General features: G+C 46.4%; 1 protein-coding gene across 1 annotated transcript in view; it reads right to left on the minus strand.

Moving 5' to 3' along the window:
* The window catches only part of T265_04548 (hypothetical protein), a gene marked incomplete at both ends in the record, with an annotated part of 61,374 nt that overhangs the window by 15,031 nt on the left and 20,088 nt on the right, over positions 1-26,255 (minus strand). Inside the window, 4 exons of the mRNA XM_009169312.1 lie at positions 946-1,180; positions 6,201-6,529; positions 16,111-16,624; positions 20,172-20,326. Coding sequence (XP_009167576.1) covers positions 946-1,180; positions 6,201-6,529; positions 16,111-16,624; positions 20,172-20,326 — 1,233 coding nt within the window. The remainder of the gene's footprint in view (positions 1-945; positions 1,181-6,200; positions 6,530-16,110; positions 16,625-20,171; positions 20,327-26,255) is intronic.

Consider the following 26,255-nt stretch of genomic DNA (forward strand, 5'->3'; position numbering starts at 1 on the left):
TTCATAATTGACTTCCTGTCAACTCGGATGGGGATCGGAAATCGTTTAGCCCTAACACCTCTTCGGAGTGTGAGAGGAGAGACGAAATGACACTACCGTAGGGTTTGATTTTTGACGAAAGATGGACTGTTGTCATGTGAGAAGGAAGCATGGGGATCTTCCTTGCTGTTCTTCTCAAGGATATTGTGTAATCCATCCACAAGAACAAGATGCAATTCTGAATGTTACGCCGGGGTGTGAAACAATATTGGGGTCAGTTGCGTCGCGATTTTTTTCCCACTCAGGATAAATAAAAAACCGCCAACAAATCTACTGTTCACTGACTTGCTGAGCGCTTTTGGTTCAATACACGGAGGATCCATAACAAGTCAAGTTGTGTCCTGAAGATGTGTGGGACTCCGTTAAGGCCACCTAGCTGAGTCAACCGATCGCAAATCCCGTTGGATGACCGGAATGCGCAGTTTTTAGAGTTGACATTTGTTGCTGTCGTCCCTTCTCGCGAAACGGCAACACCGATACTTTCATAAATACAAAATATGGTCGCCTGAAGAAAACACCCTACGGGCTACACTTCCCCAAAACACCTGTCCATCGCATACATGTGTTGTGAAGCTGATTTCTTTACGATTCATGGGTATTCATATTCAATGCGAACCTTGTTTTGCCTTACTTGTCCAGACCGAATTGTGATCCAAGGTGTCAAACAAAACTGCAGAACCTAGTCGATCGGGCAATCAAGATCAAATCCGACTGAACAGCGGCTAAGAGCGCGGAAACAAGTACAACAGCAACAGCTGCGCAAAAGGGTAATTAAGTTGACATCATTCGTAGAAAAGCACTTGTGTAATTTACAACCTGGATTCATTGGTTTAGCAGTTTTGTCCGTCTACTCCGAAAAAAAAACATGAAGCGATTTCGGTTACTAAACATCATAATTGAACGCACCCAAATTATCATCGGACGCGTCGACTCCACGAGTCCTACTTGACCGTTCAGCCGCAGCAGGCGTGAGTCGTGATTCAGCATGAAACGACCCTCCTTCTGGATCATCCTCACTGTTGCTCAGGACGACGACAGATGAGGAACCAGACGTGACTGGTTCATCCGATTCCGTGACAACGCGGGAGTTTGCATTTTTCGGATTGTCATCGCCCAACAGAGGAAAGTTCGATGGCCCGGCCTGTCATCAAGAAGAAAATACAGAGTGGTACAAAAGACAACTTGGGCCAAAGCATGAAACACAACTGTCAGCTCGATATTCAAAATACAGTTTGAAATGGATGTGGAGAAATAATGACATCAAGCCAGCTTTTAGTGTCACCGAAATCCAGCTGTTTTAAGTCATGAGTCGTGCAAGACTGTGTGTGGGTTCACCAACATTTGGATGTTCACAGTTGAAAAGGAATGAGGGAACAAATTGAGGGTCTTAAAGTGTAGTGGACGTTAAGAGTAAGTGGGCAAATAAAACACGGAAGTTGGCTACGAGACTTCGTCATGTTGGTGAACGGACCTCTGCTGTCCCAAATTAATAGACGGCACGAGTCAACGAGGCTTTGTTCCCGGACCATGACTTATCCGCCTTGGGTCTCCTTCAAGTTACAACGCGTTTAGGTCAACGGAGTAGGATGAGGTAATCTATCACCGGACATGCGAGCCAGCGTGGCTAGTTTAGACATCTCAAAGTCAAATGGTCGTCTTCTGTTCCAAACGCATTGGCCAGTTACCTGCAATTTTGCGGGTCCTATATGCCACTAATAAACTAGTGTCACGTAGATTCCAAAGATACTTGAGTTGAACGAAACAAATCGGTACTGGAAATCCACTCACTCACACCGTTAGCAATACTACTAACCGAAGGGATACAACCCTAATTATGGGTCTTAGAAGCCACTTCGTGCGCATCAGACGCGTGGCCAGACTTGGCGTTGTGTGGATCTACTAGCAGAGGAGTTTAGCTCTACAGTTTGAGGGGCCGGAAAATATTCCAAGACGTACGGCAAAATTGTTTAGGTTTCTACTTGGACAGAAGCTGGGTAAGCAGCGCGACATCGTTCACCTAGTCTAGGACAACAAGGCCTTTCCCGGGAGAGTTCGATGCAAGAGATAGGCAAGTTTTTTCTCAATAACTTGATAACAAGGTTGAATAGGGGTGATCCGACCACACGTGTCGCAATAAAGGGGCGAAGTTCTTTGGCACGTTTGCAGGGAAAACACGTCGCCGCAAGTCAATGCGACGGACTGAGGTGAATGCTGCTTTACGTCTATATGTATGACAATGTACTAGGAGATTTACTGGAGACAGAGAGAAGGTAGAATAGACAGAACATTGCTTGGTTTTCACAGTGTTACTTCATGGGGATGCTGGAAAGCTTTGGATCAGTTTAGCAGCAGCTTAGAGTGGATACCCCGATGACCCACGCACTCAACTCCAGAACGACAAGCGAGACCTGTCACCTTCAAAGCATTTGGTATAAGTCGTATCAATTAGTGAATAATCTTCAGATAGGGTAGAAAACAGTCTCGACCACATATTCCCCCCCTTAAACAGTGTGATTTCGCTACGAACTTCATCTTAGGGTAAGGTAAGGCAACATGTAACCCACCATGAAGTGTTTATAGCCGGCTCAGGTGCAGGACGCCAGCAAACTTCTTCGTGATGTTCTGGCCATTAGAAAAAGAATCAGAGAACTATTTTGAATACTTGATGCAAGACACCAACTGAACTGCCGTTCGATATGTTCTGTCCAGATTGACTGTTTCTTTTCCCATAGAGTTTCAGACACAAATGATTGCTACGACCACATTCTGGGATAAGTTGGAAAAGTTCTCGGTGGCAAAACCCAATCTCGTTTCGAAAGCATTTTGGGCTTCTTTTTCTGTTCTGATCCCATATTTGAGTTTCTTTCTGTGCGTGCTGCTGAAGCCGTTGGAGCCGGTGCTTCGAATGAAGCATAAGGTTGGCTCAGATACACACCTGTAGGTCTCTTAGTCGAATAATGCCCATCTACTTTACACGGTTTCGCGCACTTCAGCAAACTGTGCGATATCCATAGGCTATCAGAATCTGCAAAGTTGCTGGATCCAGGACAAAGGAATATGAGCACATATTGGACTGATTTTTTCGACAGTGCCAATGGAACTTCTTTTCAGTAAAACCATCAAGGAGCACTACCACTCTCTGAAACATACAATCTATTGGACCGCTGGGAAGAAACCTCGGAACCTGATACTTCCAACACTTAATGTCGACCCTTGATTGAAACACGGAACCTTCTTCAGTCTTAGAAGCGTTTGAGTGTATGTCTCTACTGAAACGTCAGCGTGCTCCAGGTCCCGACGAACTACCACGGGCTGTACTGAAATACACCGATGAATTTTCCAGCCAGTGTCGCCGTCTATTTGGCGGAGAAGACCATTACTGTGGTGAGTTTATGATAAGGACCATCATCAAAAGATATTATTAGTGAATTTAGTAAGTACAGGTTTGATTTTCGTCATCCCCTTCCAAAGGGAAACCTCATCTCATGGGAAAAATCTGGAGATACAGGTTAGGTAGGTCCACCTCCAATTATACTGATGCATTTAGAGATGACATTCAGTTATTTTCGACTTTCGGTTCTTTGCTTGCGTCGCCTTTTCTGCGTAGCTCACAATCCATACCACACCGGACAAACAGACCCATTGTACGTCAATGCACTGATTGTGCCTCGAATGCGTTGTTCTCATTTATTTATTCTCCTTATCCTCGGTGAACGAAGCTGTAGCAGCTGAAACCGACGTATATCGATTAACAGCCTACGAGATAAAAAACTTATTTGAACTGAACTTTTGTATCGAATATTCTTGGGGCTGCCAGTATATCGCTATTCTAAGGCTCCTAATGACGGATCGGGGCACTTGTCATGGAGTACGAATCGTTTCGCTCTAATCGAAGCTACACAGAGATCAGAGATGAACTTAGTTCCAGTTTAGCCAAGGAAGACCAAACCCACTGCAGTCCACATCTCCTCATTCTCCGTTTCGTCGTACAGCTAGATTAACATCTCATCGGGATCTATTGAGTTGGTACTCGTGGACTTCTTTGAAAGTGGCGTACTGTGGACACTCAAGGTGGAAGCGACGGGTGAGACGGACCACCGAAGGTTCGCACGCAGATGCTCCTCACCAGCTGCGCAGGTCGAGAACGTCAGAAGATTTTCAGTGTTTGACCATTGATGTCTTCGGAGCGTTGCCCGAGTCTTATGAGAACACCTGGTAAGCAGTACTGAAGTATGTCGAATGGTATTCGGGAGAAATAACTCACTCATCGTCGATAGATGAACTGATCAAACTGCATAGGCTGTGCTGGCTAGGCCACATACTTCGTAGGCCAGTCGACCGGCTTCCTCGAAGGGTTATTTTCGCACAACCAGGAGAAGGGTGGAAACAAGTCAGGCGAGGTAGCGAAGTGGGAAAGCCATTACCAACAAACTCATTGCCCCTCCCCGGATGGGGACCCCGAGGGGCCACATCAACGGTTAGAGACATTGTCTGACATGGCGCAGTCACGCCTTTAATGGCGCCCATGCATCTAAGCTACTGTCTTCAATGTATAGCTCCTTTCCCGATCTCCCCACTTAAAAGCCCATTGACAGCTCTGTATTTACACAGCAATTATATCAACTACCGCTTCCAACACGCACCTACCTGTCCCACCTCCCTAAATCATCGGTGAACAGAACTTTGGCAGCTGTACGACAAGCGCGCGAATCTCACAAGACAGTGGAAACCCACAGGGCGTTGTTCCGAGACCTTATTCTTGGACTGTGATTAAAGGACCTGACCGCTACATGGACAGTGGCTTTTATTTTGAACGCTTGCTCCGTAATCTGTGTAATCTGGGCGCCATATTTCAGCAGTACGGAAATGTCACAGAAGACTAACACTGACCACTGTTGGGCTTAGTGACGGTTTTCTGAACTCCATCTGGTTGGTGTCCGCTTTACATGGTGTTGTACGTTGTTCAGTTAGTCCAATAAGAGTATCATTTAAAGTTATCTGTTAAGACATGATCGTGTCCTTCGTTTTTAACAGGTGACCGTGAAGACGAGTGCCAGACGGTGTGTGTGGATCGTTCAAAATCAGCAACACCTGTTTGGCGACATACAGGTGACCTCCGGTGACACTAAATGGATCTACGAAGGACACTTGTCAAGTCGTATGCGGAAAGCTTGGTCGTTCAAAGGAAAATCCCACAGCTTTTTCAACAGACCAATTAGAGCTTGTCAGCACACTGTTCAATCGATCTCAGATTGTAAAAGCACGTGGTCTAATTTATTGATTCTTACACCTATCTTCGTATAAGCACTGTCATTCTCATAGGCTACCAAATTAGAACACAAGGTGGAGTTGTATGTGTGCAACTAATTTTGAAAACATAATTAGAAATCGTGGAAGTTGGGCCCATTACAAATGCCTTGTTAACATGATTCACAACAGTTTACAATTGCGACGGAATAGGAACGGTCAACTTCAGGAAAAGTTGCTTCACTACTCTATACATGGAACGTGAGAGTGGTGTGATTGGGGAAAAGAGCCCGCAGAAGACGAGAATGGCAATCTAACAAAATATGATACCACAATACAATAAAGGATTAGTAGACAAGGCAAGAAGGGAGTAGTCTGAGGAGTACTCGCCCGATCAGGAGTATAAAGCCTACACTTGTGAACACGAGACCACCATCATCGAAAGCAGGACACTAGTTGACGTGGCACAAAAGTAAACCAGTGTGCTTAATTCATGGATGTCAGTGCGCCAGGATACCGCCAAGGCATGTAAACCCCAACAGCAGGACGATTAAGTCCTCAATCGAAGCGTGAAGTTCAAAAAGCTTGATAGAACGGCAGTAGTGGTCGGTGTGAGGAACAGGTTGTCATACTTGTTCCAACGTCTAACTAACAGGACTAGAAAACTGTTTGTCGGACCTCTCTCCACTGGTAGGAGACCTTGTGGAGGTCGAATGGACATCCTGCAGTATAACCCAATGGGTTATGGAGGTAGGAAAAACGTCACCGAAACATGCGGTTCAATGTCTTCACGAATACGAAGATTCTACATCAAGCTGGATAGCAAAATATGAAAGTCAGAAACATAAAATACTGGTTACTGGGCCCTGTGAGACAACTCCTAGGTCAACCACTGAATCAAATAGTGCCCTTACCACCGACACAGCCGCAGCAGTGCCGTCGATGTAAGTCGGAGATCTTTCTGGCCCCAGTCGTGCCTTGGTTGTAGCGTCAGAGTGAAGGGTTTCATCACTTGTACTATTTCGATCAACCTCACTTCGTTTCTTTCCCCGTCGCCTTCGATGTTTTCCACCACGCTTGTCCGATTTCTGGATGTTGCTAGTCAAAGCAGTTTCGGTAACACCACTATCAGCTGGGTTATCAGATAAACAGGGTGTAGAATTGGCACCACATGGTTTTTCCGAAGTTGATTTTTTGCCGGGGGAAGCATCACGCGGACTAAGTGCCTCTGTATCAGAGTGATCTAGAAGGGATAAACGAAAGTTAAGGTGTTGATACAAGTCTATGTAATGTTGTGACTCAGTTCCGTAAAAATACGTCGAGCCAGGAATGCTGATACAGACAGTCTGTAAGTGTCAATTGACAACACGAAGAAGCACATGTGAGCTAAACGACTGGATTCATTTGGAATTTCTGGATGCTGGATTCCCATCTGTCAGGAGCAAAGATACAGAATGTCAGTACTGTGATTGAACTGAGTGCCCCGCTCTATTCCAGGTCCCAACTACGCAGCTCTGGTGATCAGAAGGCCGCTGAAGCTGGACACGCCGGGGTGGGGATTGTGTTGAGCGATCGAGCGAAAGCGCCTCTGCTTGTTTGGACACCTGTTGACAGTCTCCTCTGTGCGATTCGTTTGGTAACGTCCGAGAAAAAATCTCGACAAAGTTAAGTCCATCGCTCCCTGCTGTTTGCTTAGGCTGCAACGGACTGATGGTCTGAATAAACCAAAGAGAGTTTCTAGCTGCCTTTTTACGACAGCCTAAAGCTCCGGGATCGCTGTGATTTCTGGTGACATGAACGCTCAAGAGGCTGACTAAGAGCTTCTGTGGCCCTACTGGGTAGTCTTCTCGGGCTGGATACGAGACACACAGACAACGGAGATCGCCTACTTCAAATGTGTGCCGATCACAGATTACCCCCTTATAGCACCAATCTTCGGAAAAACGGAAATCGCCTGAAATCACGGTGCCACTAGTAAACCAGCCCCGAATCCAAATAGGCTACGTTGCAATCAGTTATCGGTGGTGGGCGTCGACCACTGCCTGCCGATTCTTCTGGAATACCAGCATGGACTCCGACCATGCACTTGTACGCTGTTGCTTTTCATTGCGCTTTTCAAGTGTACGCAAATCGCGCACACCTCTCTTAGCCATTGTGACTTAGCCGCTGGGAAGCTCGTAAACCAAGAAATAAAACGAAATCATTAGGACCGGCTCTCCCAACGCCTGTAGGGTGCTCCCATATCGGATATTAAAGGCCGTTGAAAACAGAAAAGTCGGAACTTTTGTCTGCAGTACAATTCAACCCACCTTATCCAGAAACTTAATCCCCGATGGGACCGTGGATTTACAGGAGGGCGGATGACAGATTACTCCAGATAGCAACCACAACTTAACAACTCGTCAATCAGCATCATCCGAAACTAAGTGTCTGTGTAGACCAGAAAGCTTGGTAGATCCGAAAGGGCGAAGAAATGGAAACCGGGAGAAATGCTAAAAGTCCACAGGTTGTTCCACTTGATTCGTTCTACTGTTCCTTGCGAGCCTCTTGTCAGTGGAACCATCAGGCACCAAAATGGTTCTCTGATATCCAGCATAGGAAAACGCTCAGACCGTTGGGCACAGTAATAATAAATAATAACAATCGTTCAGCTGTAGCACCCTTTCGGTGCCCAACTGCTATGCCAGACCATTACTTCAGCGTTATCTCGTAGGTTATCGACACAAAGGTACAGATAAAGTACGCGGTCCGGTGCTTTACATCGGCCAAAGTGATTTGGACTGTCATTATGCTACTGCAACGAAGCGCCACTATTGAACACTAAAATCATGCTGTCGATGACGTCCCAGTGCGAACATTGTGACTAGGGCTAAAGAAAGTGCTGTCTCTATTCAAGTATCAAAAAGGTTCAGTTGAGTACCCGATGCTTCAAATCAGGACTACCAGCCTTCAATAAAAAGATGGACTGTGAGTATGATGATGAAGATGGACTGTGAGTATAGAAACCAATTCAGCCCCAAGAAGTGTCTGTGCGTCATTCCGTTCTGGCCCTGAACACCTGCCTAGTGCTCTACTCAAGAATGATGATGGATTCTCTAGCCACTGCTTGCGTCTGTCTGAGAGGACGAGACCGTCCCAGACAACTGGCTAAGTGGATGATGGCACAAATCTCCAAGAATGATGCCTTCGGTGAATGCAGCAACCACCGGAGTGTCAGTTTGACTCCCGTTGTAACAACACTTCTGGCGTGACTGATTCTTCGCCGTCTTACGGTGGGGCACGAATCCTCGATACGTGAGCATCAAGCGTGATTTCGACCGAATCGGGGCTGCGTCGGCCACATATTCACACTCCGTCAGGTGTTACAGAAACAACATATGTATACACAATTCAATTCGATCAAATTGTTTACAACTTATCAGCTACAAATTGTGTGCCACAGGCACATTGGTTTCGTTTGCTACAGATTCGATCACCGGAAAACGGGACAGTATGGGACATGTAGTCAAGCCTTGGAGACGATGACACATCTGGTTAGTTCGGGAACTGGGTAGCTACGCACTGAAGGCGATAGCTTTGAAGCACAAGCGCCACGGACTACGCGATTGGACCATTTCCACCAGTGTCATTAGCCATTGGTGATTTGAGTCCCGGAGTCCCCATCCAGGGAAGCGGCAGTTGCCGACCCTACTATCTTAACTGGTTAGTGTTTTCATACTTCGTTTCCAGGCCATACACTGCTAACCTCTTGGTCGTTTCCACTCAGTACAGGAATGGACAAAAAGAGTTCTGTGAGGCAGGCGGTCTTCTGGCATTAGGAATACATGACCGAACCAGCGTAGCCTAAGAAGTGTGAGTAATTCATCTATCGCGGGAGAGTTTCTGCTTCTTAAAACTATCTGGCGTACCTCAGCAGTGCTAATCCGATGTTCCCACCAGACCTGACCAATCCGTCGGAGACACCAATGGTCAAACACTGACATCTTCCACATGTCCACTGCGCGAGGAGGCTACGTCTCTGATCCATAAAGCAATATGGATCGCACCACCGCACCACCTTGACAGAGAAACTCACGTTACGTCGGCGTAACGTGAGGGAGGCGTAACTCCCCTAGGTGTCGGAGATTGACAAAAGCTGTCCTGGCCTTTCCGATTCGACAAATATCATTTCCAGCCAGTCCACCGGGACTTACACAGCTGCCCAGGTAAACAAATTTATCTACCACGTCGATTAGCTCGTCTGCAAGCATGAGGTGTGGGTTTGATCCCACCCAGTTTTGTACCAGCACTCTTCACTTTGCAGGTGTGAAGCGCATACCAAACCCTGCGGTTATTTAAGATCTGCATTTGGAAAGGATTTGAACCAGGGAGAGCAATTTCGTTCGCATACTCAATATCTGTGAGCGAACGTTTCGGGAGCACTTCGACTCGCGAGGTTTCAGAGGCAGGCAGAGAAATTTCCAGCAGCATATCAATAACGAAGTTGAGGAGGAAAGGTGAGAGAGGGTAGCCTTGTCATACACCACTGGACGCGGCAAAACCTTCCCGCATACTTGTACGCACCCACGGGATTTCGCATACAGTACAACAATAAGGAATATAAGTTTAGAAGGAACTTCTTTGACGGCCAGGCACCGTCACAGTTTCTGACGATTGACCCAGTCAATAGCAGCTTTCAGATAAGGAAAAATGACCGGCTTGGGATGTTTGAAGGGTTGGAACCGTTCAAGTATCTGTCTCAAGGTAAAGATATCGCCAATGCATCCTGGACTAGGGCGAAGCCCAGCTTGATTCTCACAAATGTCTCGCCCGATAATCTATCAAACTGCGCAAAGTGATGCCAGAGAGTACCTTGGATACAACGGGTATAAGAAAGATACTACGATAGTTTTCACATGACGTTTTTGTGCCCCTATAGAAAACTGGGATGACGGCCGAGGAGCTTCATTCGGGTGGTACTCTGTTTTCGTTCCAAATCCTCTGCAGTATGGTCGTCAGACTGTTCACCAGGACTTCGTCATCTTCTTCGAACAGTGCGGAATGCAGAGCATCCGGGCCAGGTGCCTTGTAGCGCTTCAGGGTTGAAATCCCATGCTGCATTTCGGTTGCTGATGTTGGGTTGGTGTCAACATTTCATTCGTGCCCGCTTGGTTCTTCCAGCGTTTGTGTTGAAGGAGATCAAGTGAACTGTTCTTTGAAGTGCTTAGCTCACCGCACAAGATGACGACCGATGGAGTGAATTGGTGTTCAGTGATTTTCACATATTGTTTCATCGATACCTGCCTCCTTTTGATCAGTTGATCGAGTTAGCTAAAACAGGGAGCAGCTGTTGACTACAGCGAAAGCCTACTCCATCTTCACCCACCAGCATTATGTCATTCTTCAAGCTCGGATTATCCGGTTTTTGAAGGATCCACGTGCACCACCATAGCGGCTAGTTGTTGATGTGACCTTTCTGGCAGCAACAAGATCTGCTGTTCACAACGGTATCCAATGCTCATTTATTCGAGTCAGATGGGCTGGACAAATAGTTCTGAAAGCTGAGAAGATTGTTTCTTCCACCCAACTCCATTCAACATCCAACCAGCCTTCGTAATCCAAATGACTGTGCGTTTCCAGCGGCTTTCTAGCCAGATCAGCTCGATACTCTTCAGCTACTGAAACTTGTCGAAGTTGATGAACGGAGCTGCTCTTCTGTGTCATGCGTAATGCTGGCGAAAAGCGAGGTGTAAATCAGGCCCGCATGACGGCGTGATCAGAGTCAAGTTGCGTACCCGAGAAGGAACGACAATCCTTAACTGAGGCTCTCCATCAGTAACTGATAGCCAAATGGTCTGTCTGTAGTAGACTACCTTCAACTAACCCTATGTGAGCATTTGCGCTGGAAGTTCGTACTGGCCAAGAACAGACGGTGGTCTGCACGCAAATGAAGAAACCGCTCCAAACCAACCACCTAACTGTGCTTCTTCCGAACTTAGTCGTCCAACTTAGACCCAGTGTCAGTCTCAGAGCTGCAGTCTGTTGGGGGCGTACACTGATACTGCTTACCGCATCCACAAGCGTTAATCTTAATTGAGTCAGACAATCGCACAACCCGAAAGTAACTATTTCCTGGGATCCAGTCCGGTAAGGTGCTTCCAGCCTTGGGGCTGAGTGCAACTCCCACACCGTAGATACCACGAGCAATTGCGTTAGGATCACCGGATGCCCGAAGAATGAAATGTGGAGCACCTGGGCTTAAGGAACACCAAAGCGACTTGAGAAGCACCAACGAAGTGGTCTTCTATGCGTACTTCGGAGACTAACTATCCATCGATAGAGAGGGAAAGCAAGGTTTCAGCAAGGGATGCCTATTTCCGAATTTGACATGGAGTATTGAGGTTGAAAGCTGCAACGTGGATCAGATCTTTAGAGGCTGGTAAGTGATTGTTTTGGTTTATTTTTCTGGGTGATGGTTGAGACACGGAGCAGTGGTTAGGGGATTGGCAGATGGGTTGGTTGCACTGCATTGTATGATAGGTGGGGAGGGAGTGTCGGATAAGGCTGGTGAGAGAAGACTTGCATGTGCAAATGATACTTCCCAGTTTACCAGACCGAAGAAAAGGGTTTATTTGAGGCACCCCACCTTGAAGCTTCGACTCAAAAATCTGACCCACAAGGCAGTGGGAGGATGCAAGGGGACCCTGTCCTTAGCCTCTGACTCGAAAGTTTAACCCGCTTGGCTGTAGTGGTCCGGCATGGCCCGAAGGCGCAGGGAATCAGGTATTAATATCTCATTTCTGGTACAGCTGCGCACAGCAGATGCCTTTTAAGCAGCACCAAACTCTTTGGTTTTAAAGGTACTTCGACCATATTGAGCAATGCGCCGGCGGTCAGATCAACCCATCGAGCGAACAGAGTGCGCGGTTTCTAGGGTCGATCTTTCTTACCCCGTCCTTCCTAGGGGGGAAGGTGGCACCGCTGTTTCCATGAATATGAACATGTTGGTCACCTGGGGAAAACGCTTTACTTCCCTCACACAGAAGATGCAGAGGACTTTGTCTAAAGACCGCCTCGTAATACGATTACTCGTAGTACAGGGAATCAATGTTTTCCACCGGGCTGCTCCCCGTTAGCCTTCCTGGCATGCCTGAACCTTTAGGAACTAGGTTCCAGCCAGCATAGACTACATTGCAGCGCAAAAGCCTGTCCACCACAACAAGGTGACAGCTTTAGGTCGGGATTCGTACACATGATCCACAACTTTGATGTCCCTTGGTTTCAAGAATGTGTTCGATTCTGTAGACCACTCAGCGCTCTTACAAGTAAGACAATTGTTCAGCTGTAACACATTTTGGTGCCTAGCTGCCATACCATCCGACGGAAGCACGATGTCTGAGATACTACCAGGTTGTTCGAGCCTAGACAGGCGAAGTCGAGATGCAGAGGTCAGGTTCGAACAACAGACCTTTCGGTCGGTAAATTCGCACACTAACCGCTGAGACATCTCCCTCCCCCTTCAGCGCTCTTAACTGCACTTGATCAAAAGGTGATGCCCAGGAGTTTGTGAACGTAATTTGGTTCTTATATTGTCCGGTCTCTCAAGATTTCGTCTTCAATTTTGACGTCAATTAAATAATGGGGTGGACGTTGGGAAGTCTTCAGGACTCCTGTGTTCAGATCGTTATTGGGAGGAACCCTGTCTATCTGGATAACATGGTCATCACTAAATACGAAGGCTAAGCACAAGCCCTGTTGGATAAATTGACCATCAGCATGCCTTCTTTCAGCATTTGTCTAGCACCTTCGAAGTGCAAAATCATGTTTCAGAACATGCAGCCATCAAGCACAGTCCTCTCAACTCAAAAAGTACTAGAGGTCACGGAGAGCCTCACATGCCTCGGTAGTTGTATTACCTCTGACAGAAATGTGTCTGACGGTCAGTGCACGAATCTCACAGGCCCAAAGTACCTTCTAGGGTCAAAATAGCAAAAAACTGAGACTTGAAGGTCGTATGTAAGGGCTGTATTGTTGTATCGTTGCAAGATATTGTCTCTGCGGACAGTTGATATGAGGTGTTTTCGAGTTTTTGACCACCGAAGCGTAACAAGACCGTTTTAAAACGGGTATTTGGTTGTGCAGCTGGTAATTCAGTGGCGCAAAACATCCAATATCACCAACTGCTATTGCTCGGCTATGTGCTGCTCATAACGGAACACGGTCCACCAATACCTGTGTTGTTCTGCGTGGCCCCTTCAGAAAGGCGCAAATTTCTAGGTGGACAATAACTTGGCAAAAGGGTATGAAAGAGATTACGAAGAGTTTGGGTGTTGATACGGTACGCATTGCATGATGGGGTTAATGAGACCCCCATGAGCTTGGCTGGAGACATTTCAAGAAATGGCGGCTGGTCGATTTCGCGGTGTTCGTGCTGTCAATTTCCATCCAGATTGGCTGACTGGACTTTTGGGGGTGTAATCACCGAAAAATGTTGGCCCTAGGTCCCTTCCCTTATTCACTCCGTTCTTTTCTTCCCACTAAAAGCTTTGATATAGTTAGATCAACTTTGTGGACAGTTGAACATCAGTGTCGACACTGTTGTTGCTGTTTCTGATGACGATGAAAATTCAGTCCATTTTGCCTCATCTAGTAAGCGCTACAGGTTTAAGGTCCCGAATATAATTGTCTAGAACTTGAATCTCGTTTTTGGTTGTGTTATCAAATGTTCCCGGTCCGATTACTGGAGGATATTTCTATTACGATGGATTAAGGCTGTATAACAAGCTGATCATACTATTTCCATTTGGGGGCTTTCCTGGTGTGACGAATACTTAGGAAAGGGGAATGCTGAAATCACGGTGTGAAAAATAAACCGAAACTATGTTTCTAGAGATGTCACTTGGATGGAGCCTCCTTATCAACAAGAAGACTGTATTAAGAAAAACAATGTTTGTGAAAACGACAATTCGAGATCGTTCAAAAGAGACATAAAACAACTAAAATACCATAAATTAAACAGGCACTTCAAACTATCTACATCTCAAGATTGGGTGGGCTCGAACTCTAACCTGATGCTTGCGGATGAATTGATTGAGGGAGTACACAAATTTGTCAACCTGGGCAGCTGTATCAGTCCATGTAGTCTTGTGAAAGACGATATTTCCATCCGGATTGGGAAGGTCAGAGTAGATTTTGTGAACCTGCATCACCTGTGGCGTAGGCTTGACGTCGGCTTATCTATCAAGAGTTGAGTTTACAGTGCTGCGGTGTGGTCCAGATTACTATACGGGTCAGAAACCTGGTAGCTGCGCGCCAAGGTCGTCAAAAGATTTTCAGTTTTGACCATCGATATCTTCGGAGCATTGTCCGGGTCTGGTTGGAACACCGGGTAAGCAATGCTGAAAAACGTCGAACGGTATTCGGGAGAAATAGCTCACTCATCCTCGGTTACACTACATAGGTTGTGCTGGTTCTGTGTATGCAGTCAAACGACTTCCCCCAAAGGTTCTTTTCACACAACTACGTGAGCGGTGAAAGACAGTCAGAAACGGTCAAAAAATGACTTGGCAGCAAAGCGTAAAAGCCAATACCAGCAAACTCAGCTGCGATGGTCATTGCCGTCTTCCTGGATGGGGACCCCGAGATGAGCTACAGCAATGGTTGGAAACATTGTCAGGCATTGCCCAGTCGCGCCCTCAATGGCGCTCGGGCATCCAAGCTATTGCCTTCAATGCATACCTCCATTCCCGATTCCCCCACTTAACAGTCCAATGGCAGTCCTGGATTTACGCGCCAATTTATCAGTCACCCGCCTCCAATGCGCATCTACCTACCCCACCTCAAATCATCGGTGGACGAAATTCTGGCAGCTACAACCACTGTACGACAAGTACGCAGTTCTTACAGCTGACGATGATGATGAAGATGATGAGTTACGCATATCATTGAACATCATAAGAAGCGGAAAACTCATAACTACAAGCCATACTAAACCCGGAAACGCGTCTAGAGTGGATCCAGCGTTGACAGGAAGCCAAAAAATGTTTTCTACTACACCGATAATGGAAAATAATACCAGTGCTGGAAAATCATAGTGAAAGTAAAAGCAAGCACAGCCTGAAAAAATCGTCCTTCAGTGGTTGTACCCTTTCTGTGCCTAACTACCCTGCTACCAGAAGGAAGCACGAGGGCTGGTATACTGCCAGGTTGCCTAAGCCTGGACAAGGGAAATCGAGAGGCGGAGGTCGGGTTCGAACCACGGACCTTCCGGTCAGTAAATTAGCGCCCTAACCACTGAGCCATCTTACCCATCAAAGCAAGAGGTCCATCACTGTTCAAACAGGAGCGTCGGTATAAGCGCGACTGAAAACTTATGAAGCAGTAAGCATACATCACACGTCAGGTACAAACGAGGAATCTGCCTGACTAGCACGCTCGCCTCGCACGTCAGATGTCTGGAATTCAAATTCCCGCACGGCCATTGGATATGCACTACTGATGAGCTCTAATAAGAGCGAAACTAGGGTCCATTTGGTGTGGAATCACCTGAATAATCACGCCAGAACAGGAAGACGACGAGTGCTGTAAATGTTAACAGATAAGATAGGCTTGAAAAAGCCAGGCGGGTTCTCCAAAGTACAGAATGACTTAGCACCGTAACAAAAATAAAACGAACAATCGAATAAATCGCACATCAATCGTCTGATTTCACTCACTTCGCTGGTGGGATGCACCTAAAATCGAGAGGATCGAAGGTACGTATCCAGCTAATGCCTAGTTCTCAACGGACTACATGGTTATCAGCGTGCGCGAATTTCAAATACCAGATGAACTTGCACAACTTACCGAACCAGTCACTAGTCTCCACATTCAATGCATTTTCCCCGCCAAATGCATTCGCCCCTAAACGACTCCCATCGGTGGTGTCTGTGGCGCTTACGGATGAATCTGCTCTGTACCCAACGCGTTCCGCAAGTCGCCGCCTACGCTGTTCTGTCACATCCAGCAACCAAACGCGATAATAGTAACGAGACCAAAAATCACCGTCAGTTATCCCCTTATTATCGGCTTGTCCCTCAACACGAACCAATTGCGATAGATAAGTCCTCATGAAAGGATTCTGATCCAACAGTTCTTCGGGACTAGGTTGCACAGGTTGCAAAAGTTCGTCCGGATTATGACCCTCATTCGCTGCATTCCGGGCGCCACATAACGGGATGCCCGGCAAAGGTTGGCAGGTGACTTCATCAAAGTAAGCAGCACGCCAGTCGGCATAGTTAAGCACGTTCAAGTGTGCGGGTGGAGACGGTGGCTCTACCTCATATGTGGCTGGATCGGCCCGGAGTACGTGGAGACGAGCCTGAAAGAATAGAGAAAAGGGATGAAGAAACTCAACTTCAGGGGTTTGATTGTGTCCAACGAATTGCCATTGGGCAGATACGTTCCTCACAGGAGAATTGCTGCAATTTGCTTGAAATGACTCCTGTACCACCTAAGTGTATGATCATTTTCCAAATCGATATCGAGCAAAGACAACTAACCCCTACTGTCTGCGGCGTAGCACATTGGAAAAGCACAAATAAACAATCTAATCATGAAGACGAACAACACCTTTTGAAGATTTCACTTACTTCTGGGCTCATATACATGTTGAAACTGTCGGAACTGAGTACTTATAGCCAACAGCATACTGCGTTGCTTTTGCATAAGGTGCAGCACATATGCTGATTGGAAATTCCCCCACGATTATATTTAACCGGTAGTAGGTTGTCTGAAGCTTTCGAAAAATCATCTAATACTAATTATATAAAGAATATTCGTCCCTCGGGGATGTTCACGAGGTGCGAGAAACTACCTCAATACTCAATAAAGTCCTACCAACCCATGTTGCATTCCAAAGCACTAGAATATAAAATAAAGAGGTCAAATAAGATGTCCGCGTTATAATGTGGAGTAGTCAGTTGGCACCTTGTCCTGTTCATCATTGTCCGTTTGATTTGATGATAACAACTGTTTGTCGGTGAGAATAATTTGCTCGTCTTAAATGTGACGACGTTAATTTTGGTAATGTCTATGACGTTTCCTCCTATTCCAAATCCGAATCGTTGCTTTCCTGAAGAATGTCTAAGTCTGGGTGCCCATTCCAGAAATGTATGACAAACAGTCGGTCAGTTTATTGCTGGGCAAATTTCTGCACGTGACATGAAAACTTCACCAGTTCAAGTGCACAGGTTACCAGCTTGATGGAGCCTCAATGCATGTGAAGCATCGACCAGTGAGACCCCCTCCAACTGGCAGCTCAACGCCTAAACACCTATCGGAACAGTAATCCTCGCAACTGAATTTCAGCCGACCGATTAATGTGTCCAAGTGTCTTATGAAACAGTACAAATTGTGTGAATATGATCTTAAGGTGGAACGAATTTCGTTTAGGTTAAACGAAACGTAGTGGGTAAACGCTCTCAGTGAATAGTGTATATCAAGGGAGGCAGAGTTGCGTGAAACTCATGTACAAACAAACTGAGTTCAGCTGCAGCGTCCTTTCGATGAGTGCCTGCAACTCGAAAAACGGACACTTACTGGGTGGCTCACGTGACAATTAACTAGTCAGAATGTGTACAGCGTACTCAAAAGTTGTCCCAATTAGTTTTATTTTCGAACTGACTGAACCCTCATCGCCGAGTATTACCAGACTTGATGAATGTGAATGACAGAAGCGTAGATATAGCACCGTGAACATCCAGCGGCTTGGTATGAATGCAGGGTGGAAAATAAGGATGAGAGAATAGTCTACGTCTAGAGGAGAGTTTGGGTTGATGGGGGGTGTGATGGCTAGGTGGTTAGAGAGCAAATTTACTAAGTGGAAGGTCCGTGTTTCGAACCCGAACTCTGCATCTCGAATTCTCCTGTCTAGGTTTCGGCAACCTGACAGTATCCTAGCCCTCGTGCCCCCTTCAGGCAGCATGGAAGCTAGGCATCAGAGGTGTTTTATAGCTGAACGATTCATTCTAGTTATTATTTTATTTAGGCTGATGGTGGCATGCTGGGAAACTGGTAGCTTACTATGGCAGGAGTTTTTGTCTGTCATGGGGCTGCTGGTGTGCAATTCAGAACTTCTGAAACTAAAAAAGCTCCAATACATTTTTCATCATATAATGGTAAAACTGGGGTGTTTACACAAGGTCCTAGTATGAGGAAGCCACAAAACCGGCTACTCGATGTAGGCCGGATACGAGTATCCCCCGGCCCAAAGAAAAGGGAAGGCGAGAATGACTACGAACTCATAGAAGGCTTATAGGCTCTTGTTCTCTCTAAACAATGAAGATGAGCAAATCAGCAGAGGATAGATGAAAGCCTTTGACAAGTGCAGGGCAATGAATGAATTTTCAGCCGAAAACAATCCTAGCATATTGTTCTGCTGTGGCGCCCGATGTCGATGAATGGACGTTACGCAAACCTCGTAGGAAGCCCAAGCTCCGAGGAAACGCTAGGCTGCATAACCCGGGAGACTATAAATGCTTGTGTTCAACTTTTCATGGCAATACCCATTTCACGGACAAAGTAACGCTGATGTATGGAATCACAGTTAAAACCGTACCCCTGAATCGCAAAAAAAACTCCCTAAGCGATATGTCTTCACCGTTTTGGCATGAAAGTTCGACGACAGTTGGTTCAGGTAGCCGGCAAAGTACCAACGGGCAGGCAAAGAGGTGAAAGAGTATAAGCGGCATGGACTCAATTGCAATGACCTGACAGCCGAAGTTTGGCGGACTAATCTCTTTGCTGAACTTCCTATTGACGGGGGGGAGCAAACACGGTGGCTTGAATCTGATAGTTTTTGACACGCTAACATTCTTTTGTTTTTCGCCTTCGTCCAGTTTACAGTTTTTTTTACTTCTCGAATGGGCTGGAAAGTCAGACTGACATTCACAATGAAATCGAAGAAACATTAGGACAAAAACAGAACGATCTAATCAGAGTCATGGACCCTGGAATTCAATATACGTAAAGCGAAAGTATATTGTACTGAACCCCTAAGAGCTTCCAACTTGGAATGAAAATTAAGATAAGAATATGATAGGGGCATCCTAAAATACAGCGACTCCGAAGATTGGAGGATGCGGGACAATAGCTTATTCAAGTAAACAGAATAAAGCCCGACCAGTTACAAGTGATACCGCTGGATTAGCGTACATTCTAACCACACAAAGTGAATTAGTCTCACGGAGTTCCAGTCTCAGTGAGAGTGCCTCATCATCTAGCCAAAACACGCAAGAAACAAGTGAACAAGACAGGCAGCCAGTTACGTGTGACTCATGTGACTCACATATTTGCGTTCGATCCTTTTTCTGTTTATTTTTAGTCTGAGTGACCCCACCTTATCTTAATAGATATTATATAGTCTACACATTTCCCAGCCACACGACGAAAAATCCACATTATGTTGTTCTGCAGTGCAATAGATACAAAAATCAAGAAATCAAGAATCAAGAAGGGAAATTGGACGATCGGGGTGGACCGCCCTACAGGGTTACTTGCACGCTTAGACCGATAAGCTTCGAAAAATGGTGGAACAAGGCAAAAATGGTCGCCGTTACACGAGCTGAGTATGGCGGACCAGGATGCGAGCTATAAAACTGGTGATATTGTCCACAAGATAAGTCGTGCAAGAAACTTCATTTAAGGCAAACAAAGCATGGAAAGCGGTGAAATGTATACTGACAAAACGATTAATGCATGTAACCTGATATTCGCAAAATGGGTAATGTGTTTCACACACTTCTCATCACGAAACAGTTGCCTTGTGACAGTTTGGCAAAAGAGATTACACTGGAGATCGTTTCGTGAACGAAGCAGAAGTTTCACCCAGCATTGATTAAATAGGACTGTAACTTAGCTCAGCTTACTTCGCGTCTGTCCTTCACGGGAACATGTGTACTTTTATCGGATCCGAACAGGCTTGAGAAAACCCCTTGAACAAAACTGCTGACATCCGTACGAAGGTTGGATAAACTGGGCGGTTCGGAGAATTCCGGGGGCTTGGATTCCTCATTGGCTGAGTCTGAAGGAAAGTGTGTGAATTCTGTTACAAACATTTATCCATCAGCAACAGAGACATCCAGAGAATTCCTACCAGTCGTTTGGTCAAAATAAAGGGAACAGAACAGCTAGGGGTGCTAGTGTGCACATAGTCGCGGACATGAGGGGGGTGTTGTTTATATAAACACTGAGAATATCTGAAGAACCCTCCAAAGAGATGTAGAGTTCAGTTGAAAAAATCCCGTCACGATTTCAGCGTGAGAAATAAGGAACAGATTACCCATTATCCACCACGCCACGTACGTGACAGTGATCTAGGAAGAACCTTTTATTCAACATCATGCTGCTGGGCCTCATATCCTAACCCCTCAGACAACATGCACCGCTCCACCTCGAAGAGAAGCACTGAGCGATTTTTTTTTTCATTCAGTACCAAACTTTGCTACCTTTCATCGGCAATTGGTTTCAGCAAACAGTGCACGACGAGACAATCCATCGTCTGGCATTCGAAAAGCATAGCCGAGTCAGCGCAGGTGGTGCAATCTAATTAACTCGTCAATTGCATAAGCAGATGGTTTATCGCCAAGAACCAGTCATTACACCTCAGCATTGGTAATTCGGTGTTCCCATTAAACACATTAAGTGCTTCGAAGGTACCGCTGGTCGAAGGCAAGCAGTCTTGTCTTCAACCCCAAGTGGCTGCGAAACAACACTGGTGAGCGACGATGTATACCCTAACTTTCGCTAACAGGCTGATCACACGTCGACCCTAGAGGTGCCTAAGTTAGAGGACGGTAGAACATGATTTAACGACCCTAACATCCATTTCGTCAGCAATGCTGCTGTCCGACGTGATAAAAACCGGATAGACGAATCGGTTTACTACTATGAGCAGCTTTCGCGGTGTATTTGCTCGGTATCGTAATAACACGTTGCAATTTGTGCACACTAAAATGCATCACGTCACTTAGACTAATTAGGATTTTTGTACATAGATAGGGTAGAACAATATCGTCCGCATATTCTAAGCCTCGATAGATTCGCCTAGGAAGAAGCCCTATAGCAGAGGTACAAGCGGACGTTTCTTCGATAGCGAATTTGATTACGAATTTGCAGACGAAAGGTGGCACACGACAGTCCTAACGGACACAGATTTTGGCGACAAACTAAAAACACTCTTCGTTGACTTCGACCAGCCTACAGGTGTTAAAGGAGTAAAGTGGTGTAAAGAAAGTGTTCGGCACATCCTTGAAGGACAGTCACCACCACGAAACAGGGCGATCGACTGAATAAGGCGTTGTGGGGTTTGTAGCTGTACACGGGCTGGCGTATTACCAAGATGCCCACACACAGACAGGAAGGCAACTAGGGTCCTTAACCAAAGCATATGGCTGAAAAAAAAACTGACCGCAAAGCAGCGGGTTCCAGCTCACTACTAAAGCAGAGTAGGCTTTTTAGGGAACAAGTCGTCGTATCTTTAACCTGTGGAATCAAGAGAATGCATTCGTTGGAACTTTATCCACTGACCAACCTGGATGAGAAACTCAGTTGGTGTCACATTGAAACCCTTACTAGAGCTCAATGGGTCAAAGGTACACAAACCACCGCACCAGGATAGGGTCCTGTACCGGGTACAGGACATTTCACCACCAACCAGAATGGTGCACTTTGCCATCCGCGGGAGTAACGGAAGTTTGTAAGTGTCAGTGTTGTAATTTATTTCGAAAGATGAACGGATTTCAGATCTGCGTTCGCTGGTTTCAGGTTCTGACAGATCTGGCTAGTCTGAACGCACATATTCAGTTGTTCAAATTGAGTAGATTATAACCCTCTTTCGGTACCTGCCTGCCATGTCATCCGAAGGAACCACAAGGAGTGAGGCTACTGCCAGTTTCCAAAGCCTAGACAGGAGCAGACGAGATATCGAGGTTGGGTCCGAACCACGGACCTTCCGGCTGGTAAGTTGGTGCCTCAACCACTGAGATGTTTTGAGCTGTTCACAGGAATACGGGCAAGGAGAACTTACTTAGGAGTCACACTCGACGCAAGATCAACACTCTGCCGCTATTGGATCACCTGGCATCCAGGAGGTAAACACTTAATAAAGTGAGCAGCCTTGGAATGTGGTCAGGTGCATTATCTCAGAAGCACCTTGTACATGTGAGTTAGAGGTACAGCACATATTGATTTTTAAACAGTGACGGGCGTAATCAAGGGAGGTTTGTTGACTCAAGCTGACAGAGTATATATGTTGAGAACTGCTACACTGAAAAGAATCCTTGGTCTGAGTGTTGTATGTTTGGGTTTCATTTTTTTCTGGCTAAGGGGCCAGGAATCGGCAAGAGATAGGACTGTATCGGTATTGGTAATAATCAGAGCTGGAACCGATAAAGTAAAGACTAGCTTCTGCCTCTAAGCTGCATGGGTAAATGTTAATTCCCGGTTAACCCGACCAGTGAAAGTTTGTTGAAGATATCCCACCGTCAACATTTAACTCAGAAAATCTGGCTCACGTAAGTTGGGGAGGGTGGGATTTTGTTCCGAAACCATGAACACAGCCTCTAATTAATCACCTGATTCGCAAGGCAAAAAGGTGTTGGGTCTTTTGGGGAAACCTGTCCGGAGCCAATGACTCAACAGTTTGGCCTACTTGCCTTACCTAGAACAGGGTCGAACGGAGTGGGATATCATCAATATCATCATTATCGCCGACAGCTGACATCAGTATTCAACACTGATGCTTCGTACGGCCATGATTTGTTGAAAATCCTTACTGTGAGGAAAAAAATAAAAGTAGACGGGGGAGGCATTTAGTGCTAGCCTACCACAATCATTCACGCCTACATTTCTAGACAGTAATTCAGGCATTCAGCATAGAAACTGACAACACGAACGCTAATGACAGATTAGCAGCCATATCCTGCAGCGTCTCCAACCAAGAGCACTGTGGATGATATGGTCTCCAACCTTGAAGGCGAGTCGCACCGACAGCACACAAATGTTCCATAAGCTCTTTCATACCCTTCTGCCAGGTCAGGAGTTAGCCATCTCTCTTCTTCCTCCAGTCTGAATTGTGCACGGAAAACAGTACTCGCTTCAGCAAACGACAGTTCAGCACTCGCAATACATGACCTAAGTAACGCAACTTCTGTTGCTAGACATTCTCTAATGGAAGTCCCCGAAGACTCGTTTGCTAACTGTTCCATTACGGAATCGCCGACACCAATCCACACTAGCTATGATTCTGATACAACGTTAGTCAAACAACTCAGGAAGTCTCAGTTCCGCTGATCAAGCAGGTCAAGTCTCACAACAAAACGGCCCGTACTGCAGCCTGATACACACGTCCTTGAAATTCAGGGGTATGCCGCTTTGACGCCATAGTTGTCTCAAATTAGTAAACGCGACCGCAGCCTTGGAGATTCGTGCATTCATGTCACACTTCGATCGGAACTGATACGACTCCTGACATATGTAAAACGCTTTACAACTTCGAGTGCCTGTCCCTGGATTGTAAGTGGCGTGTTAAGTGACTGCATGTCCAGGGGTATGACCTTACACTTTGTAGGTGCAAAGTGCATACCTAAGGACGGGATGACTTTGATCAGTTTATCCAAAAACACCTGCACCTTTTTCTCCTCCAAAACGAAACATCTGCATAAACCAGATCGACAAGGTTTTCGTCAGAGGTTATTTGAACGCCAAGGGTTTCAATACCTTCCAGCGTTCGTTTCAATATCTCATCGATCACGAAATTAAACAGGGATGGAGAGAGTGGGCATCCCTGGCGGACATCGCTTTGTGTACGGAAGCTTTTGGAGAGCTATCAATCTACTCTCACGCGTCTCACAAGTTTGCTAATACAAAGGTCTCATTAGACTAACAACCTTCGGAAGCAATCCCTGATGGGCAAGCGTTTCAAGTAGAACAGACCGGTCCACTGAGTCGAATGCGCCTTGAAAATCCAGGAATACCAGAATTGTGGATCGCTTATACGTATGGCGTTGTTCTAGCACCTGACGCAGTGTGAAGATTTGGTCAACGCAACCCCTACCAGGCCGGAATCCTGCTTGCTGCTCTCGAGTCAGTGTTTCACGAGCCACCAGAAGGCGACGAAGCACAAGTTACACCAACAGTCTTGTCACGACCGGGGTCGATTTGACCTCCGATGGTTGTCACACCCACTACGAGCTCCTGTTTTGAAAATGTCCACTATCACCGGCTCTCTCCAGTTGTCTGGAACAGTCTCCTTTTCCCAAATGCAAGCAAACAGATCAGACAAACGCTAACTGAGGACTTCGCCTCCATCTCTGAACAATGCGGGTGGGAAGTCATCAGGACCAGAAGCTCGGTGGAGTTTGAGAGAACACATGCAGTCATAAGTCTCCGAGGCCGTAGGACGTTCCACGACCACAGTTCAGGGTTCTACTTCAGCTGCAGGATCCAGATGAGCAGCATATGGTGGCCACAACAACTGTTGCTCGAAGTAATCAGCTCGCCGGTCGAGGCGTTCTTCTTTATATAAGATGGTCACTCCATCCTGATCCTTGGTTTCACTTGCAGGTGGTTTCCGGGGACTGATCGCAAGGATCACCCGAAATAATCTTCGGACATTCCCGGCTTTTTGTGCATCTTTGGCTTTCCGTGTACACCAGATATCACGGTTGCTCGTACGCTCACTTTCACTTGATGTCTGATAACACGTTTGGTCAAGTTATGTTCGGGGCCGGCTGGGATGCTTCGCCGAGACTCAAGCAGCACCACTGATATCCAGTGATAAGAAGTACTTGAGTGGGCCTGATAGCTTCGTGTCACAGGCAAAACTCCAAGCACTGTTCAAAGAGCTGGCGAACTTGTCCCATTATGAATTCACATCTGAGTGGGGCAGTTGGAAGAGACTCGAGAAAACGATTCTGATAAATTCCCCTAACATACGGAACTGACAGTCTGCATGTCAGTCCTGCATTCTTCAGGGTACGGACATTGAATCAGCCAGATAGACTTGGCGTCGAGCCTTGAAAAATGATTTCGAGATGCCAGGGAAGGTCGGCGCCCGTTGATGCTGTTTCCTGCAAAACCGATGCAGGACTAACAGAGTCATTAGTCCTAACTGACGGGTCTACAAGGACACAGTCACTATTGGGGTGGGGAGAGGGGGAAGGAGTATGTGAAGGAGAAGGAAGGGAGGCCTCAACAGTAGTCTGTTTTCGCTTACCTGCTCTGCTGTATGCAGCAAAGGTGACCCGGCTGGTGACACCACGTGAGGGCCGATGTGGTATGAGAGTGTGGTTAGTTGTGCCATGGTTGTACGTGGGTTGGGATACTGACATGGCGCCCACACCTAGACAGGAGTATGATCAGGATCTTCAACCAAAGCCTTTGGCTCAAGAGCCTGATAGCAAGGGGAATGCGGGAAACGCAAATGCGTTTCAATTTTTAAGGAACAAGTCACCACCCCTCTACCTCGGGGAACATGAGACTGTGTTCGTCAGACCTCTAGCCACTGGCCAAACTGGTATGAGAGACTAGGGGGTTTCGCACGGACACCCCCAGTATAGCCAAATGGGTGGCGGAGGTACACAAACTGTAACACCATGGTAAAGTCCAATCTCTTCGCGGCGGAGTAAGCAAGGCAGAACTGTTTGACTCTTAATGTCTCCACGTACTACTACTCGTATTACAGTGGCTTGTTGCTCTTTGTCTAATTGATCCAATTTGGCCTATCTGACATGACTGAAACTTGAGGAACAAAGTTCCAGACAGTTTAGCTAGCAGGATCATCACAAGTAAAACTGATTGTCATCGTGACATGAAGCGAGCCGTTTAATCACCCCAATGAGAACAATTACTGCCGCAAGAAAGAAGACTCTCCCACTCTGTAGATATATAGGTGATAAGGTAACCTGCGTGGGGTGACTCCTGGCAACATGCGAGCCAGCGGACCATAGTTG

The sequence above is a fragment of the Opisthorchis viverrini genome, assembly GCF_000715545.1.
Source record: "Opisthorchis viverrini unplaced genomic scaffold opera_v5_75, whole genome shotgun sequence".
Lineage (NCBI taxonomy): Eukaryota > Metazoa > Platyhelminthes > Trematoda > Opisthorchiida > Opisthorchiidae > Opisthorchis > Opisthorchis viverrini.